At 37.1% G+C, this 18,105-nt stretch overlaps 2 protein-coding genes across 6 annotated transcripts; both read right to left on the bottom strand.

Moving 5' to 3' along the window:
• Window positions 1-390: 390 nt before the first annotated feature.
• Window positions 391-17,196, bottom strand: FAB1A (1-phosphatidylinositol-3-phosphate 5-kinase FAB1A). 4 transcript variants are annotated; one of them, XM_020370806.3, is made up of 12 exons: window positions 17,067-17,196; window positions 15,425-16,138; window positions 14,180-14,914; window positions 8,226-8,379; window positions 7,664-8,008; window positions 5,545-6,408; window positions 5,113-5,444; window positions 4,241-4,364; window positions 3,988-4,158; window positions 2,235-3,761; window positions 1,475-1,741; window positions 391-1,053 (listed from the first exon to the last, which is right to left on the bottom strand). In XM_020370806.3, exons 2-12 carry the CDS (start codon window positions 16,039-16,041, stop codon window positions 751-753), a joined length of 5,439 nt encoding a protein of 1,812 aa, XP_020226395.1. In that variant the 5' UTR covers window positions 16,042-16,138; window positions 17,067-17,196; the 3' UTR covers window positions 391-750. The 4 variants fall into 4 exon arrangements, with proteins under 4 accessions (XP_020226395.1, XP_020226394.1, XP_020226396.1 ...); XM_020370805.3 differs by lacking the exon at window positions 17,067-17,196 and adding an exon at window positions 16,562-17,044; XM_020370807.3 differs by lacking the exon at window positions 17,067-17,196 and adding an exon at window positions 16,696-17,044.
• On the bottom strand, window positions 11,687-14,173 carry LOC145958438 (uncharacterized). Of its 2 annotated transcripts, none has more exons than XM_083075803.1 (2): window positions 12,186-14,173; window positions 11,687-11,856 (listed from the first exon to the last, which is right to left on the bottom strand). In XM_083075803.1, the coding sequence occupies exons 1-2, from the start codon at window positions 13,234-13,236 to the stop codon at window positions 11,822-11,824; spliced, it is 1,086 nt and encodes a 361-aa protein (XP_082931929.1). In that variant the 5' UTR covers window positions 13,237-14,173; the 3' UTR covers window positions 11,687-11,821. The 2 variants fall into 2 exon arrangements, with proteins under 2 accessions (XP_082931929.1, XP_082931930.1); XM_083075804.1 differs by having other exon boundaries at window positions 12,210-14,173.
• Window positions 17,197-18,105: the final 909 nt, after the last annotated feature.

Genomic DNA, 18,105 nt, shown 5'->3' with positions numbered 1-18,105 from the left:
GCTGTCACTCGATAATTTGGCATTCAAGGTACTGCTACTATGCTAGTTACAGAATTTTAGAAAACCACGAGTTTATATATATTTACTTTAGCCATCAGTAAACATTTAATTGCGTCTCACTTAATGATTCAACGTTTCTTGAAAAATTTAATTATTAAGATGGATAATTAACAGTTTATATATTGATATCTATTTTTGAGTAGTGAATGCGATAAACATTCAAATACTTGGTACGTATGAAATAAAAACTGTAAAATCATTATTTGACATGTATTAAATTGTAAGGCCATAATGTAAATAAAAAAGGAACCCATTTTCAAACGGGTCATATAACAGTGAGGCGTAAGAATTTATCAATGCTGTCACATGCCTAGAAAAAGAAACGCAGAGTGCAACTCAAACCCTTCAATAGGTTATGACTTGTAAATCAAAATTTGAAGATGACTATTATGAAAGCAAGGGCCTACATACATGATACCAAAAATTAAAAAACGGGGAGGGGGTCGCTGTACAGTTAGTTGCCCTTGATGGATATGCAGCATACCCTTTCAACAATCTGGTAACTGGAGGTGCACCTCCAATGTTTAAGGGACCACAAATCAACAGCTGCACTTATCAGATACTACAATGCAGCAGACAAATATAACAAATACAAGGAAGGAACGGACATGGGATGAGAAACCCGTGTCAATGGAATCATAACATTTACAAGATTCAAATTTTGACAACAACAATCAAATGGGTGCCACTTCATGCATTTTCATCACAAATGTCAGATTGGGACCCACTGGGATGTAACTCTGGAGGAGACCATTCTGGCACCATAAGAAAATATAAACTCATGGCTTTCCGAAACCGTTTCTTGTACTGCTGGGGTGATATCACAGTCGGAGAAGCGTTCTTGGGTCCACCAAGGATGCCTGAGGCCTTCACCCAAGTTTCAAGGTGTTTATCCCATGTATACTGCCTCATAAAATCAATGATACCTAAAACCAGCTCATGCTTTTCCTCATCCACGCCAACCAGCAATGAGTAGTCCATCACATCTATTGACTGCAACAATATGTACAATATTATATACCAAACCGCCCTTTTGGACTCTATTAATGATGTTTACAGTCATGCACTCCAATTTAGGTAGGAATATGTTAGTAAGCTATAACTCAAAATACTCCCAAAGATGTAGCTTACACTTCGGCATATTAGTAAACACACATGTAATAGCTAAACCAATTTTAGCTAGTACTTTTTTCTCACTTGACAGCCAAGAATATAAAATAGAGATGGGGTAGTACCTACAATATCTAATCACAAGCTCTCCCTCTTAGCATCACAATTGAAGTAAAGGCATAGGCAGAAAAGGAAATTAAAAAAGGAAATTAAAAAAAGGAAGCTGCAAGAAAATCAATGAAATTGAAAGTTCACCTAATTCTACAATGTAAAGAATTAAAATTGTGAAGGGCATCAGACTTACTGCAAGGAAAGCAGTATCATTCCACACAGCCCTCTCGAGCAACCGTTTTGCCTTGTTCCCAACAAATATTGGAGAGGTTGGCATAGCTTCGATGAGATTCTGATCCAGCAAAACTTTATTGCTCCCACTTGTATCTGGATTGTACCGTGAACGGGAAGAACCTTTGAGGTCATAAAGCCGTCTAATGTTACGCCTATAAAGAAGATTTTCCATAACCAAAACATCCATTTTTGTTTCCTTCCCTCCTTTGAGGTGCTTTGATGTTACCTTCACAAAAAAGAAATAATACTCAATGAGAGCAGAAAAACACATCAATGATTTGAACTAGGAAAATAAATGGCTGTTCACAAGAAAGAGTCAAGCCAAATCTATAGCCTAATCACTCATTTAGTTGAATTAGCAGGATTGTTCATGTGACAGTTTCTAGAATACAGGATTGAACATGAATCTGGAAATAATATTTGGGGACTCCGATGGTCCAAAACCTACCACCTGACTATTCCACCTTATACACCTATATTTAATATGAAACCACATTCTACATAGCCAGCTTATGCTTATATATGCATAAAATGGGGAGGGGAGGTATACCAAACCGGCTAGTGATTTTAAGTGGGTAAATAAAATTTACACCTTAATCATACTAAGTTAGCAGGCACTCCATTGCTATGAAATGATCTACAACTCGAACTACTAAAAATAATTCGTTGATAAAAATTCACTGTGCTATCAAAATAGGATTTCATTTATTAAAAAGTACCTGATAAATGCCCAAGATCTTCGCAAGACAAGTTGGGCTTCCTGTATTGATTGACTCAGACAAATACTTAAAATAAGCTGGTGCAAACTTGGTAAATGACTCAAGCTCTGTTTTCGTAACCTGCTTGATAATAAATCTATCGTCCAAGGTTTTTGCAAAGAAAACATTGCTCTTTCCTCCCTGAGCCCCCCACTTCTTACAACGACTAAGGGACCGCACAAAATCTAACTCAGAAGGGCAACAAGTTCTCCTTAAAGCCTCAAATCTCTTTGCAAAGTAGCAAGTTACAGTATATTTCACTTTTCCAAGGGAGAAGCTATCATCAGTAACAGAAACCCTTGCATGCAAATCCTTTGTGTATGAGAGCGGATCTCCAGCCGGAAAATTTCGAGTCCCAGAAGTGGATAACATGCTCTCATCAAAAGAGCCAAGACCTCTGTAGGTACTAGTAATTGTCTCATCAAAAGAGTTAAGAGAAAGTAGACTCGCTGAATCAAAGAGTGGCAATGAAATTGAACTGTCTCCACTGTCTTTAGGTCTATCATATTCTGACATCTGGATATGATAATCCATTGACACAAGGACATGTGCTATAACACTAGTGGGTTCATCATCGTAGACAGGCACAATGGTATCATTAATACCGACTGGTAGAAGCAGTCTAGCACCAGTCTGGCGCTCCAACTCTCGAAATGATAAAATGTGGACCGGGTTGTACTCAACAAGCTTCTGTGTATTGAAGGAAGAAGTTTTGTTGAATGAACCGAAGAAGCATGCAAAAGGCATTCCTTTCCATTTAGTATCAAGTCCTTTGGAAAGAAATTTAGAGTCATTAGTGCTTCCTGCCTCAATCCCACCTCTATCAGCAGTATAATTATCAGCATTTGATTTTGATGTAACTATATTTGTCACAGGAGAATTAACAGCCACAGCTGCTGCATCAGAAGGTAGACAACCATCTTCTTTGAGTGATGGATTTGTAGGATGACTTTCACCTGTCCATGCAGCATCAAGGGTATCAGATAAATTAGCTAAAACAGGAGATTCCCCCTCAGACAAAGCCCTCCGTACAGCCCCTCCAAACTCCACAGAATCAGATTTTTCATTGATATTTGCACCGCCGGAGAGAGAAAGGTCAACCTTATCATGATTTGTGTCTTTACCCTTGTCCTCACTTTTAATCACTTCACCTGGGTGGCTAAGGTGGCTGCCGTTTTCCAAATTTGGGCTTCCATCAGGTTTTGTTTCCAAAGGAAAGGAATCGCAACTGCTATGGCCTCTTGCTGGCCTAGTGGCAACATCTTCCTCGACAACCTTTTCCCTAGAACCAAGCAACTTCTCTCTATGATTAAAGCACTTTGAATTTTCTTGAATAGTAGTTTTACCTAGATTGAATGCATATATCAAGCGCTGGTCCCAAATATAAGAATGGATAAGGATATGCCTGCGCAACTTATTGAGCTCTAGAACATTAACCATGTGCTGACCAGCTTTTCCCTCTTTATGCAGCAATTTTTGTAATGAGTCCTAAGTAAATCAACATTATAAATATGAATAACTCAAGCAAGGAAAATCAACAAAATTTAAATGAACCCTATCAATTCATCAATTGATATGGAAAGAGGAAGGATTTGATCAAAATAACACAATTGTATGAAGAAAAAAAAAATCATCCTAATCATATGGGGGAGGGGGAGGGGTTGAGAACAGTAGTTAAAGAGAGGTTAACGAATCTCAGTCTCAAACCACCAACCTCAAATTCTTCCTTCTCATACTGCAGCATCCATTTAAGTTCAGTGATTAGATTCTTAAAATCTGACACCCTATTTCCACCCTCGTGCAACATAGGACCTAAAACCTTCTCTGAAATTTGATGCAGAGCATTGGACACTTCACTAAACAGTATTTCAGCCTTGTTATGCAGCTGGTGAACAAGATAAACAATCTCATAAATACAAAAGCACTCAGAAGAGGATTCAATATTTCAACTAAGATTAGCTACAAACCTCATTTGCTTCTTTTTGTAGCCAGTCCTGACTATCATGGTTGAATTCAAGTTTAGGTGGGGGAAGATAAACTGAATGAAGGTGAATTGAAGTATATCGAAAGCAGGCAACCATCTTCCCAAAACTGCAAACAGAAAACAACGAATCAAGAAGACAACCAAAAGTTGAATATAAATGATTTTTTTTTTTGGCAGTCAACACACAAGTATTTCAAGCGCTTTGCAATCCTAAGTGACACAGTTCATAATCAACCATTATTGCTACTAGACTTAAAGGAAGGATGACACCTATTTCCAATCTAAAATGACAGATGAGTCAACTGCACTGGCCCCATACCCACCCAAAACATGAACTGATCAAACCCCCCCCCCCCCCCCCCCCAACCCCCGCCTCTCCTTCATTTCTCTCTACTTAATGCAAAAATGGTTTATATGTCAGCTCTCCTATTTATTTATATAACATTCAAAACAGTTCTCTCTATCTAACCAACTGCTCTAACTATTCCTAATTACTTTATGTGTTTGTTTCAAGGTATAATATTGTATTCTCAGAAATACTATAACCAGGAATGGTATTCCTGATTCTTGAGCTGAGCACATTCAAAAATGTTTGGTTAAATTTTAATTTTCCCAGGAATATTTTTTTTAAAAATTCAAAATAATAGAGTAGAAATGGAAGTTATAATTGGGTTAGAAAATAACTGCTCATCCATGCGAATATAACTTGTCCACCCTTCACCATGGGAATAAAAATGGAGTAAAACAATGTATTGCTACTTTCCCAGGCATAAACAATACCTGAAAATTTTTAAAGCAAATACTTCACCACACCCCAATTTATTATAGAATCAATTTAGGAGGAGAAAAGTGTACCCATAGAATCTTAAACAATCTCTGTGGAGAGAATGACCACAACTTGCAACCCTGCTTGCTGCTGCATGATTTGAAAAACTCAGCTCCAAAAATTTCCCAAAGGATAAGCCCCAGGCAGCATCAGACATAACTACTCTTCGTGTCGCAGGAGGAAAACCATTTACACGAGGACATTTCAGGCACCTGTGCCACATCCATATTTTACCTTCTCGTTCCCCTGGTAAAGCAAACTCTGGTCGTTTCTTAACAACAATTGTCAGGCTCCCTTGCCGGTGAGTATAACAATGAACATGAGCTTCTGATGGCAACTCACATGAGGAGCAAGTGTAACTCTAATAAATAAATGTTATCACGTTTAAGTTTAGAGCTCATAAGGTAGCCATTGTTGATCAAACTTATTTAATGAAAGAAATAATTTGGAAGAAGAAATACCTGATCAAGCAATTGATCTCTCAAAAATCGTCCCAAAGGCTTATCAGAACTTCCATAGTATTTAATTCTTACAAGATGGGACCTTTCACAAACAGTTCCTTTCCACACACAACGTGTTGATAAAAAGACCAAAATACTCTGATGGTCAGAAGTTGAGGGAGGAAAATCTTCTTTTGAATGTAACATGTCATCATGATCATTATTATTATTAGTAATATCACATTTTACATAAGGTGACTCAGGATTAGCTCCTTGATTAGCAGATAATGCTGCAGCTCTGAGGTGGCTATTGGCATCTTGCCGTGAAGACTCAAAGGTTCTGACAGAATCTGAAATTAGATCATTGACCAACATAGTTTCCCTTCTCTCATCTGGTCTGTATTGAAAAATTTCCTTGGGACATTTCTTATCATCCTCCTTAGAAACAGTATTTGAAAGAAAACTATTGCAGTGTGAAGATGGCATATCCTGAACTGATTGGGTGACATCTCCAGACACTTGATGCATGTAGATTGAATCACCCACCAATGATCTTTCAGTAGACTCACTGCAGCTAGATGGAGTTCTTTCTGTCTCGTTAATGTCATAAGATTTTGGTACTTCTTTAAAAGATTTAGCTCCCGGGGACTCTCTAGCAGTGATAACAGAAAATCCAGGGATAGTGGAAATGGAGCTCACAGTACTAGATGGTTTATCAGGTAATGCAACGGTAATGGGAGATTTCAAGGGAAACTCCAGAGGTGAAGCGCCTTCATCAGCCAGAAAAGATGTTTCCAGCGCCAAATGATAGGCTGCAAAGACTCCATATTGGACCACATGTTTAACCTTCTTCAACTCATCCCCATTGGCACCCTTCAGCAAGATCTTCAAAGTAAAGCAAAAAAAATACACAATAAAGAAATACACATACAGGGGGGAAATAATAAAGCAACAAACAACTCAACTTTTCTTTACAACTTACTATTCCAAGCTAATTATGTTAAATTCAAATCCTTGTTAGGTTAATCTAGAAATAGAAAATGCAGATTATAGCATACATATATGTTTAATTTCAACGGGTAGTGAAAAAGGCAAACAATCAGCTAGGAACAGATGCACTAGAGACAGCAACTCCTACAGGTTCAGAGAGATTAGCACTCTGTTACAGTAGCCAAAGTTGTTTGGCAAAATTTTAACTTTCCCAAAATCAATTTGCAGCGAGTAGAATTGAGTATAAGGTAACTGATGAATAAAATTCACTGAGTGGGATTTGGTGCCTCTAATATAAAGGAGTGCATTTGAAGAATAAAGTTCAACTATAATTTATAATTTATAATCATTGATAATAAAATCAATGGTCGAGATTGCAATCAAATGATGGACATTTATAACAAACTAAAAAATTGTTAAGATTTTAACCATTAATGTTCTAAACAATGGTTATAACTAATCTTTATACTCTAAGAGTCACTTTATAGTCTAAAGTACATTCAGTCACTTTAGAAGAGTTGAATCCTTCTGAGTGTGGGGCCCACAAAATATAACTATATTTACTGTTCAAAAAATTATTTTACTTTACCATGCAAACAAAAACAAATCTTCTCAACTCACTTTTAAAATATCATTCCAAAAAACAAATCTTTTTTTAATTTCATTTCTTTCGAAATCAATTCTTTCACAAGTAATTTGATCAAAAATCTAAAACAAACTCTAAAAATTTTGAACCAAGTTTTCATTGACATGATTTAATTCACAAGGGTTGACTCAACTAGTTAATTTTATGTAATGAATTTCAACGGTTGCAATTTTTGAAATTTTTGTGCTAATTTTATTATGATTTTTGGGTTCCCTTTGTCATCATCAGCTTAATTGCCTGACATGGTTATACAACATATTATTTAATCAGTTGTTTGGAAGAGCATGATTCAGATGAAAATAGCTACATAATACAAAATTTTCCTTCTTGTGAAAGTACTGGTAAAGGATCTATCAAAAATTTAGGATAACACATAACTAATAAACTATCAAGATAACAAAGACATAGGACTGATAGAGTCATTCAAAGAATGTAATTAATAAGCGTGTGTACCAACACTGAATTTAGTATCCAAAAATATGTGAAGTTAGTTATAGAACTTACAGTGCAACCCAAAGGTTTAGGGCAACCCTCAAAGAACATCAAAGTCTTTGTTGATTTTTTTCCACCTTGCCCAGCACTACCATGCTCCTCAAAAAATTTGTCCACATGGAATGTTTCACAATATCCCAGCTTCTGAGAGGTCAGATGATCAATTGAAGGGACAATCTGTGCTCCAGTACAACGGGCAATACGCTCCAAAAGTGGCTTTTTAATATTTAGAACAAGTGATATGTCTTTAGCAAGAAGGTATTCTTGAGCATAACGAGATACTGACTTCTCTACCAAAAGAACATTAGGGTGATGAGCATCAATCCTTGCAACTGCCATCTTCAAGTGGTCCATCTCCTGGAATGAGTAAAAAGATCATGAAAGTCGGCAATATTATTATTGAAAATAAGACAATGACAATCAAGTCTTATTCTACTAGGTGGGGTCAGGTAATAGGAATCAGATCCAAGGGAAGATTATTCAGATGTAACACCATTAACAAAACGCATACTTGACACATACTTTCTCAAGTTCTAAGAGCTATAAAAAAAATAGTGGGTTGAGTGAAGAGAACCTGCTGTAACAAAGTATCAACACTTGATAACTGGTTAGAAACACGCTGATACTCCAAAGCACCTCCAAGTATTAGAAAACGTGGTTTATCAACTTTTGATGTCATTCGCCGATGAGCCACATTCTTTTTACATACAACTCCTTTAACCACAATGCTGGAAATAGAAAACTAGAACATCAAGGATATACAGAGACAGATAGAAGCATTAATGAACAAAACAAGAATCATATGGAGTAGATAACACACTTTTCCATTGACCACCTGCTCACATGTCATGTATCTTTTATCATTAAGAAAACAGGTCCACACCAGTATACTGTCTAACTTGAAGGAATAACTTCTGAATATTATTATTTATAATTTTACAGTATGATGGTATTTACATTATCTCAAATTTAGAGTAGAATAATTTTTCTTATTATTCTGAATTGATGGGTACAATCAAATAAATAAACATGTAACAGAAACAATCCCTAAAGTTTAGGGATTAAGATAAACTATAAATTAGGAAAAGATAAACTAATATATCTAAACTATATCTTAGAATATCTTATCACAACTAATAAAACAGATTCTAATAAAACAGATTCTAACACTCCCCCTCAAGCTGGTGAATAGGTATTCTCCATTCCCAGCTTGGAAACAATCTTCTCAAAGATGCTGCTGTTCAGCCCCTTTGTTAGAATATCTGCAAGGTTGTCTTGTGAGGAGACATATGGAGTGCATATCAGACCACTATCTAATTTTTCTTTGATAAAATGTCTGTCAACTTCAATATGTTTGGTTCTATCATGTTGCACCGGATTATGAGCTATGCTAATAGCAGATTTGTTATCACAATAAAGTCTCATTGGTTCATCCGATTTTATCCTTAGGTCTTCCAAGATAATCTTCAGCCAGAGTAGTTCACATATCCCTTGTGCCATTGCCCTGAACTCTGCTTCAGCACTGGATCTGGCTACCACACTCTGTTTTTTACTCTTCCAAGTCACAAGATTCCCTCCAAGGAAAGTGCAATATCCTGTAGTTGACCTCCTATCCACAATTGACCCTGCATAGTCTGCATCTGTATATGCTTCCAGATTTACATTCCTATTTCGTTTGAATAAAATTCCCCTGCCTGGGGTCCCTTTCAAATACTGCACAATTCTTAGTGCAGCTTGTAAGTGAACCTCCTTTGGCTGGTGCATGAACTGGCTGACTAGACTCACGGCGAATGCAACATCAGGTCTAGTGTGAGATAAATATATCAGTCTACCAACTAGCCTTTGATATCCTTCCTTGTCAACTGCAGTATCTTCTTCTGCGTTTCCTAATTTCAGGTTTGGGTCAATTGGTGTACTTGCAGGCTTGCATGCTGTCTTACCAGTCTCTTTCAACAAATCAGTGATGTATTTCTGTTGAGATATGAATATCCCCTTTTTAGAATGGGCCACTTCAATTCCCAAAAAATACTTCAATTTTCCCAAGGTCTTAATTTCAAATTCCTTGGCTAGATGTTGGCCTAACAATCGTTGCTCTTCCTCATCATCACCTGTCACTATAATATCATCCACATAAACCAGTAACACTGTTACTCCCCTTGACTTAGAGTGTTTAATGAACAGAGTGTGGTCTCCCTGACTTTGTTTAAAGCCTAAACTTATCATAACTTTAGTAAACCTTCCAAACCACGCTCGTGGAGATTGTTTCAGCCCATACAATGCCTTTTTTAGCTTGCAAACAGTGTTGGCAGCTGTTTTTTCACCATATCCAGGGGGCAATTCCATGTAAATCTCCTCTTCAATTTCTCCATGGAGAAAGGCATTTTTAACATCAAATTGTTGCAAGTTCCAACCATAATTAGCCGCTAGGGACAATATCACCCTAACTGTATTCATTTTTGCAACTGGTGCAAATGTTTCCATGTAATCCACTCCATAGGTTTGAGTGAATCCCTTAGCTACTAACCTTGCTTTGTACCTCTCAATGGATCCATCAGCCTTGTATTTTATAGTATATACCCACTTGCACCCTACTGGTTTTTTTCCATTTGGGAGAGCAACCAAATCCCAAGTACTATTCTTCTCTAATGCTTCCATTTCCACATCCATGGCTTGTTTCCATTTTTTATCACTCAATGCCTCAGATAAAGAGGTAGGTGTTGTTGTAGTGTTTAGGCTTGTGAGGAAGGCTTTATGGGTAGGTGAGAAGTTTCTAAAGGATAGATAATTGGCTAGAGGGTACAGTGGCTTGGTGGTACATTTCCTGGTTTCTTTCCTAAGGGCAATTGGAATATCTAGGTCCTCATAAAGTGGTGCTGGACTGGTTTCAAGTTCCTGTACAGTTGGGAAATCAGAGGTTGATTTTGTGGAGATTAAAGGATCAGGGGTAGTTACCTCATGTAATGTTGGGTTGGATTGTTGGACATGGACAGATTCTGGAATGGCCTTTGTCTTCCTTGTATAAACCAGTCCTTTTCCAAATCTTACATCAGCTCCATCTTGAATGGATTTAGTGGGTTCCTTCTCAGTTGTTACACCTTTAGTCCCTATTTCTGGTCCCAAGCTTAAGTCAGGGAGCATAAGAAGATCATCTTCCTTTCTTGCAGTCTCCCCTTGAGGATGATCTTGGTGGAAGTAGCTTTTGTGCTCAAAAAAGGTGACATCTCTGGACACGAAGAATTTTCGTGATGGTGGGTGATAGCATTTATATCCCTTTTGTGTGGATGAGTATCCTATGAAAACACATTTTAAGGCTCTAGGATCAAGTTTACCTCTATTATCATTGTGGACATGGACAAAAGACACACACCCAAATATTCTTGGAATAAGTTGATTGGATGTGGAAACATTAGGATAAAAGGAGGACAAAACCTCCATAGGGCTTTTTGAGGCTAGAATACTAGAAGGTAGTCTATTAATTAGATAACATGCAGTAAGAACAGCCTCCCCCAAAACCTTTTAGGAACCTCATGTTGAAAAAGAAGAGCCCGAGTTTGGTCAAGTAGGTGACCATTTTTTCTCTCAGCAATCCCATTTTGCTGAGGTGTTTTGACACAGGATGACTCATGAATGATACCTTCCTTTTGACAAAAGGAAATAAGTCCATGATTAAAGTAATCTTTGGCATTATCGGATCTAATCCTCTTAATGCTAACTCCAAACTGATTTTTTACCATGGAGAAAAAACGCTGAACTACATAGCTGACTTCGGATTTTTGTTTTAGTAAAAAGACCCATGTGACACGAGTACAATCATCTATAAAGGTGAGGAACCAACGGGCACCAGAAACATTTGGGACAATTGAGGGACCCCACACATCAGTATGAATTAAATAGAAGGGAAAAGTGCTCATATTATTACTAACTGGAAAAGGTACACGCTTGTGCTTAGCAAGCTCACACACTTCACAATGGAGACTTTCAACATCTAATTTGCTAAAAAGGGAAGGGAATAACAATTTTATGACTCTAAAGGAAGGATGTCCAAGACGACAGTGATGTAGGAAGATCTTCTCCCTGTTGGCCTTCATTGAATCAGAGAAAAAAGAGTTGTTGTTTTCCAGGTCTGGTGGCAAATCCGGATTATCCAAGTAATAAAGGCCATTCCATTCTCTAGCATGTCCAATCGTCCTCCCCGAGTACTTGTTCTGCAATATACAAACATTGTCATAAAATATGGCATTACATGATAGGTCTTTTATGAGCTTTTTTATGGAAATCAAACTGACAGACAGTTTAGGAATATGAAGGACATTTTTAAGGGTTATAGATGGGCTTATTTGAACTTCTCCTTGACCTGCTGCAGTCATCAGAGAGCCATCTGCTGTGGATATTTTCTTGTTGCTAGGGCAAGGGGTGTAGGAAGAGAAATGTTTAGGTAGGGGTGTCATGTGGTCGGTAGCCCCAGAATCTAGTATCCAATATGGGTTATAGTTTTTATCTGAGGCATTAAGTCCAAAAGAAAAAGGAAACATACCTGAATGTGCCAGAGAACAAGTACCTGTTGACTTATCCAACTTGTTGAGGAATGATCTCATCTGCTCTATTTCATCTTGGTTAAGTTGAATCACTCCTCTGTTTTCTTCACTGGTGGCAGCACCTATGTGTGCTTGTCCTCCCTTTCTGGTGTTGTCTCCTTTTTTTCCCCACTCCTTGTCTCGGTTTTGGGGCCCCCAACCCTTACTAGGTGGCTTTCCATGCAGCTTCCAGCATTTTTCACGAGTGTGGCGAGGCTTGTTACAGAAGGTACACCACACTCCTTCACCTTTCTTCTCCATATTAGCTATTCCCCCCTTTTTCTGGTCTACCATCATGGCTGATTCTGAAGCTACCATGGCTGAATTTTCCATGGCTGGGGTTTCTAGCATTATTCCCCTTCTACTTTCTTCACTTCTGACCATAGCTACTACTTCATTAATTCCTGGAATTTTTTCTTTTCCAAGGATCTGGACTCTCACTTGATCAAAATCAGAGTTAAGCCCTACCAAGAAATCATAGACTCTATCTTGCTCAATATACTCTTTGAGCATTGCTGAATCATCTGAGCACTTGGCTTTTATGACCCTGTAATGGTCTAACTCCATCCACAGGGATTTGAGTTGATTGGCATACTCTGTAACAGTCTTGTTTCCCTGTTTTGCAGCCACAGTCTTCACCTTCACATCATATATTTGAGCAGCATCTTTAGCTTTGGAGTATGTCTGCTCCATGGCATTCCAATTCCAAATCTCCTTTGCAGAATTAAGAAACATGCAAGTATCAGTGATTTCTGGGATCATGGAGTTCCATAGCCATGCCATGATCATAGAGTCTTCTTCATCCCATTTTGTAAATTTGGGATCTTCTTCCTTAGGAGCATCTTCAGTCAAGTGGTTAGCTTTCCCTTTACCTTTCAAAGTTCTACGAACAAGCTGGGCCCATTTCAAGTAATTCTTCCCATTCAATCGGTAGGCAGTGTTGAGGTTCTGCAGCTGTTCCTGAGTGTTATGAGACTCAGTATTCACCACTTCAGCAATTGGGTCTGCCATGTCCCCCGTAGAACAACGACCCTAATGCAGTGAGTATGTATTTGATTGTTGCGACGACAACTAAGAAACAACACTGCAAATCACAGCAGCAATGAAGGCTGCAGTCTAGGGTTTTGGTTTGCGCAGTCAGAGGCGGCTCCCAGAATTTGAGAGCTCTGATGCCATCTCAAATTTAGAGTAGAATAATTTTTCTTATTATTCTGAATTGATGGGTACAATCAAATAAATAAACATGTAACAGAAACAATCCCTAAAGTTTAGGGATTAAGATAAACTATAAATTAGGAAAAGATAAACTAATATATCTAAACTATATCTTAGAATATCTTATCACAACTAATAAAACAGATTCTAACACATTATAATATTAAATAGACTTCTCAGAACTAATTAACTACTTGCCTAGAATAAGGCCCTATTACAGGCAACAAATTTGTCCAAGTAAAAAGGAAAATAAGACAAGAAATCTGCACAGAGAAATAAAAGGAAATCAGATAATGGAATCATCCATCTTCTCCATAAAATGGATTTCAGCAGCATAGCTTCGTGATAGGTGTGAATTTTCCATATAGGAAAAAGGGAAAAGAAAAAGTAAGCAATGCATATTTTGTTTCTTTTGTCTTTTTTTTTTTTTGTCTCAAGGGGGGCATAAATATTATTAGAATTTTTTTCTCCCTTTTTTCGGTAAAGGGAAAATCCTGAAATAAATTAGAAGCATAATTGTCGGCAGAACAAACCTAAAAATAAGATTAAAATCCCCACCAAAATACTTAAGAAAAATAAATAGATAAAATATCCAGCAGCATATAGGTCGGTACATTAATCAATTAATATTTTTTTCTCCACAATCATTACTGCTAGAAATATAATATATACATATATAACCATTTGTGTCTTCACCTAAGAGCTTATGCTTTTGGGATAGTTGGTTTATGACAATTACCTTTCATTTCGATGTCCACAGGCTATGCATTTAACCTTTACATATCCACCAGGATCCATACCTCCACCTCTGCTCATATCAGGTTTCAGAAGTGTAGCAGCTTCCCAAGATAAAGCAGTAATTATATCCAACCAACTCTCTTTTCCATCTTCACAAATAGTTAGGTTTTCTACTTGTAAGAGCTGAGCTACCAGAGCTCTAAAATGCCCTTCCACTACATTCTTCATGGCCTTCTTATGATCCTCACTTGATTTTTCTCTGCTACGACATTCTCCAGAGCCAAAACTTGTGGAGGATCGTAGATATCCCCATTCTCCAGTAGTACCTTCTTCTTCGTCATCATCGAAAAGAACAGCTTCTCTATCATCCTCTTCATCTTCTGGCTCAGGAGGTAGCCACAGTAGCGCATTATTCTCAAAATCCACAGGCTCCGAAATATTGCTTTCCTCATAATAAGGAGAAGTTTCATGTCCATCAGCATGATCGTGCTCATCAGCTTCTTTCCCAGGTGCTTGAATTCCAACTACACCTTCTAGATCAAGATTCTGTGGTGGTGTTAGGCAACTCAAGCTTTTTTCCTGAATGTTATCTTCATCAGGATGCATTTGATGTGGTCCATAGACATGGTCAACCCCATGAATGTTAACCGGATCATCGTAGTCATGGGCATGAGAATAATGCCTTGATTCTGTATCAGAATGATAAGCACCATAATCATCATCCTCATCATCACTCCTGGTTCAGAAGAATAAACATAAAATAACAGTAAGAACAGGAAAACAAAAAATATGATGAAAACAGCAGAATTCACCACCATTAGTATGGTGCACAGTACATGCACTAGTCAGATATATCTTTCTAAACGTCAATGAATAAGATTCTACAAATGACATTCAGAACTTATGTGAAACAGGATCCTATCTAGACACCCTCTTTTCCTGTACCAAAAACTCACCCTATATCAGCACTGATAGGTTATCTCTGGAGCAGCACATGATCACATCACAAATTTGTAGCGCAGCCGTATAAAATCCATACAGAAACACATCTTTGCAAGACTAACATTCATCAATGAAAAAGCAGACTCTCAATAAGAAAAAACTCTAGGTGATTTTCAGCCTTCTTTTATCTTTACTTCATGTAGATGTTTTCATCAGCATCAGAAATGTAAGGACTAAATGACTCAAAATATTTAGAAAATTACATTCAGCAATCCAAAAAGATGAACCGTAAAAGAAAGAGTACCTGTTGAAGCAATAGCCAAATTGGTTAGAAGTCAAATTGCCTACAGCCTCGGAGGGATTTGTACTCCTCCCAGAATTTATATTTTCTTGCTCATCTGTTATCTGATTCATTTGTGAAGATTGACGGGGACTATAAGGCACTCGCTGATAAGGCCCAGTTGTATAAGGAACTGAACCAGCAGTGCTGCTGCTACTATGACAGGTGCAACTGGACTTAGTACTGACCAAGCTTGTTGTAGATGGTGACGGGCTGAGACAAGGGGTGGGTGAAGGGTCTGCACTTCCATTATTATCAACTGTTGCTAACCCTTGCTCCCATTGTTTAAAACAATAGTTACAGACCCTTATCCTCTCCCAATCTTCACGCCCGGTATTTGGCTCATCAGATGCTGCTGGAATAGAATTGGCAGTGCATTTTGCACAGAAAACTCGACCACAGATTCGACAGTGATGCCTGCGGTTGAATATTGTGAACTGTGAATCACATTCATAGCATACCCTACAACTCTGATCGGGCATCCAGAAGTCCCTCGACACATTTGGTGGTTCAACCCTCCGAGGGATCCAAGACCTAACTACATCAACAAAGTCGGATCTTTTCTTGTCAGGGGTGCCCATGGACTGTGATTCCACCCAAGCCCTCTCATTATGAGTCCCTCATTGACCAGCCTCGTTAACATTCCATCTGATCTATGATGCTGGTGAGAAGCATATCCTGGTTAACACATAAGTATTCTTCAAAAATCGAAAAAAGGTGGAAAACAAATACATCCTTGCACTAGTATATCCAGCAATCACCATCTTTTTCTTTAATAAAATACAAAAACTTGACTGATAATATTCATTGCATACTACTAAAGCGGTTGAGAGGAAAGCAATTTATTCTGAGCCTTGAGACCATGAGAATCAAGTCAAAACTAAATCAACAGTTACATAAACCATAAAGTAATAATAAATACACTCGTAAGGAGTTAAAATTTAATGTTGATCAAAGAACAATGAAATAGTAAGGACAAAACACAGTTTCAGTCAATTAAGTAACATAACTATTGCAATCTTGTCCACGAATATCATCGAAAACTGAAAACAGAATTGAAAAGCCAATAACAGCTTGAAACGAAACATAGCACATAGTTACCAATGAACTTGTTCACTTCAGATTAAGTTCCAGAGCAAAGGACAGAGGCCATTGGCCACCGCCATGGAAAACAAAACCCCATCATCTCAGTTCATATGATCTCAATCAACTCAATGCTTCACTTTCAAGCCTACCTAGAAAGCAAATTCAATCCAAAACAATGACCCAGATGCAAAATCACCAACCACTCGAGCAAACAAGCACAGAAACAGCATCATCCGAAGCTGGTTCTGGAATTTTCTACACTCTGTCACCGACCCACAACGCAATCAACTGTTAAATTCTGAGCATGCATGTAAAGACAGTAACTTTTTGGGAACTGAAACCTCAACAACACCGAAATCAGATCTCACAAACCCCCCTCCAGAAAACCCAAGCAGAGTAATTATTACAAACAGTGAGCGAGCAAATACAATAATTACAATAATAATAATAATAATAATAATAAAAAAATAAAATAAAATAACCGATTTCTAAGGAAGGGAAGAGAAAGAGAGTGACACACCAAAAGCAAATAGAAAAATCCTCATTCACTTGGCGCCACACCTTATCACGTGCGTATCCAACACTTTCTACCTCATCTTATTTTTCATTCTTTATTTTCTCATATTCATTGTTCATCTTCATTTATTATTATTATTATTGTATACATTATTATTGTTTTTATTGTTTGTTGAATGAAATGCATGCCAACCAACCGCCACGTGCCTTCTTACATCTGTAAATCTACCAGCTTTTATAATTACACGTGGTTTCTCTAATTATTATTATATTGTTGTGTCATTTTCTCTTCTTTTTTTTTGTGAATATGATTATTTTCTTTTCTCTCCTCATCACGATTATTTGTTTTATTTTTTTTCTCTTTCACAGTCACGAGAAATTCGACCTACCTTTAAAATGACGTGTGACTAAAACTATCCATCCATAGTTTTCGAAAGTAGAGATGCAATAAATTTATTGACATCAATTTTTTACCATTAAAATTAATAATATATTTAAAAAAAAATAAGAGAACAAGATTAGATGAAACTGAAAAATATATAAGGAAAAAGAAATGAGGCAGAAAATATATTTTTAATTCATATACTTACAAGGAAAGAAAATAATAATATTAATTTATATCCTTTTAAATCATTGTATATTTTCACTTTTTTTTCTTGTGGAAAAGTCTTAGTCACATGAAAAATCATGCAGGTTGATAAAGTTAGTCGAATGACTCCAATGAGAGTTGGATTTGGCAATGATATGATCAAACTTGGTAGTTGAGGTGACGATATATTTCCCATTTTCAACTTTATCCAATATACACATGAAAGAGTGTGATAAAGAAAACGAAACATTTCTAGCAAATTTTGCATTATTTAGGAATTTAACAAACAAAAAAAAGAAAAAGAAAAAACGATCACGTATTGAATCATAAATTTATTGACTCACTGTCCAAAAAGATAAAGATAATAATACAATTTTGATCTTTTTATTAATAGAACCAGCATTTCTTGAACAAAATGCATATAAGTTATTAAAAGAAAGACAAATGTTATTAT

The sequence above is a fragment of the Cajanus cajan genome, chromosome 5 (genome assembly GCF_000230855.2).
Source record: "Cajanus cajan strain Asha chromosome 5, NIPB_CcT2T_4, whole genome shotgun sequence".
Lineage (NCBI taxonomy): Eukaryota > Viridiplantae > Streptophyta > Magnoliopsida > Fabales > Fabaceae > Cajanus > Cajanus cajan.
The sequence above is the reverse complement of the archived record's forward strand: the minus strand, read 5'-3'. Positions and strand labels throughout refer to the sequence as shown.